A 1,585-nucleotide genomic window follows, 5' to 3' on the forward strand; every position below is an offset into this window, starting at 1 on the left:
ATGGCCCCAGATGTCACCCAGTGTCACCCACATACCCACCCCCACCTCCCCCAGACACCCTGACCCCATCCCCGTGTCCCCAACCCTCTTGTGTCGCTGTCCCCGTCCCCAGGCCCGTGACGTGTTCGAGGAGGCGGTGCAGACGGTGATGACGGTTCGGGATTTCACCACCGTCTTCGACCGCTACGCCCAGTTCGAGGAGAGCCTCATCGCCGCCAAGATGGAGACCAGCGCCGAGATGGGGCGCGACGAGGACGGTGAGGGGCCTGCCTCAGTTTTCCCAAAAAACGGGGTCCTCGGGGGTGTCCTGCCTCAGTTTCCCCCAAAAATGGGGACATGGGGATGCCCTGGCTCAGTTTCCCCCTAAAAATGGGGACTTTGGGGGTGCCCTGCTTCAGTCTCCCTCTGAAAATGGGAAGTTTAGGGCTGCCTTGCTCTAGTTTCCCCCAGAATTTGGGACTTTGGCAGTGCCCTGCCTCAGTTTCCCCCCAAAATGGGGACATGGGGGTGCCCTGCCTCAGTTTCCCCTCAAAATTTGGGTATTTGGGGTGCCGTGCCTCAGTTTTCCCACAAAATTTGGGGAGTTTGGCAGTGCCCTGCCTCAGTTTCTCCCAAAAATTTGGGACTTTGGGGTTGTCCTGCCTCAGTTTCCCCCACAAATGGGGACATGGGGGTGCCCTGCCTCAGTTTAGTCTAAAAAATGGGGACTTTGGGGTTGCCTTGCCTCAATTTCCCTTCAAAATGTGGGTATTTGGGGTTGCTCTGCCTCAGTTTCCCCCAAAATTTGGGTCTTTGGGGGTGCCCTGCCTCAGTTTCCCCTCAAAATTTGGGGAGTTCAGCAGTGATGCCCTGTCTCAGTTTCCCCCCAATAGTTGGGAGTTTAGGGCTGCCTTGCCTCAGTTTCCCCCAAAATTTGGGTCTTTGGGGGTGCCCTGCCTCAGTTTCCCCTCAAAATTTGGGGAGTTCAGCAGTGCCTTGCCTCAGTTTCCCCCAAAATTTGAGTCTTTGGGGTTGCCCTGCCTCAGTTTCCCCAAAAATTTGGGTCTTAGGGAGTGCCCTGCCACAGTTTCCCCCTAAAAATGGGGCCCTCGGGGGTGCCCTGGCTCAGTTTCCCTCCAGAAATGGGAAGTTTGGGGTGGTCTGCCTTAGTTTCCCTATAAAGTTTGGGACTTTGGGGGTGCCCTGCCTCAGTTTCCCCCCCAAAATGGGTTTGTGGTGTCCCCTGACCCTGTGATGTCCCCAAATGTCCCCTGACCCTGGGGTGTCCCTATGTCCCCCAATGACCCCTGACCCCCAGTGACCTCGGATGACCCCAGACCCCGGTGTCCCCAAATGTCCCCAGAGGAGGTGGAGCTGGAGCTGTGCCTGGTGACCCCAATGTCCCTGTGTCCCCCAATGACCCCTGACCCCTCTGACCCCTGGGTGACCTCCGATGACCCTGGTGTCCCCAAATGTCCCCAGAGGAGGTGGAGCTGGAGCTGCGCCTGGCGCGTTTCGAGGCGCTGATGTCGCGGCGGCCGCTGCTGCTCAACAGCGTCCTCCTGCGGCAGAACCCCCACAACGTCCACGAGTGGCACAAGCGCGT

The 1,585-nt window shown here is 58.5% G+C and overlaps 1 protein-coding gene across 1 annotated transcript in view; it reads left to right on the top strand.

Moving 5' to 3' along the window:
- Window positions 1-112: 112 nt before the first annotated feature.
- Window positions 113-1,585, top strand: part of LOC104537178 (pre-mRNA-splicing factor SYF1-like) — a gene marked incomplete at both ends in the record, with an annotated part of 5,548 nt that continues 4,075 nt past the window's right edge. The window contains 2 exons of the mRNA XM_010179986.1: window positions 113-257; window positions 1,462-1,583. Coding sequence (XP_010178288.1) covers window positions 113-257; window positions 1,462-1,583 — 267 coding nt within the window. The remainder of the gene's footprint in view (window positions 258-1,461; window positions 1,584-1,585) is intronic.

Source organism: Mesitornis unicolor, unplaced genomic scaffold (genome assembly GCF_000695765.1).
Source record: "Mesitornis unicolor isolate BGI_N332 unplaced genomic scaffold, ASM69576v1 scaffold13112, whole genome shotgun sequence".
Lineage (NCBI taxonomy): Eukaryota > Metazoa > Chordata > Aves > Mesitornithiformes > Mesitornithidae > Mesitornis > Mesitornis unicolor.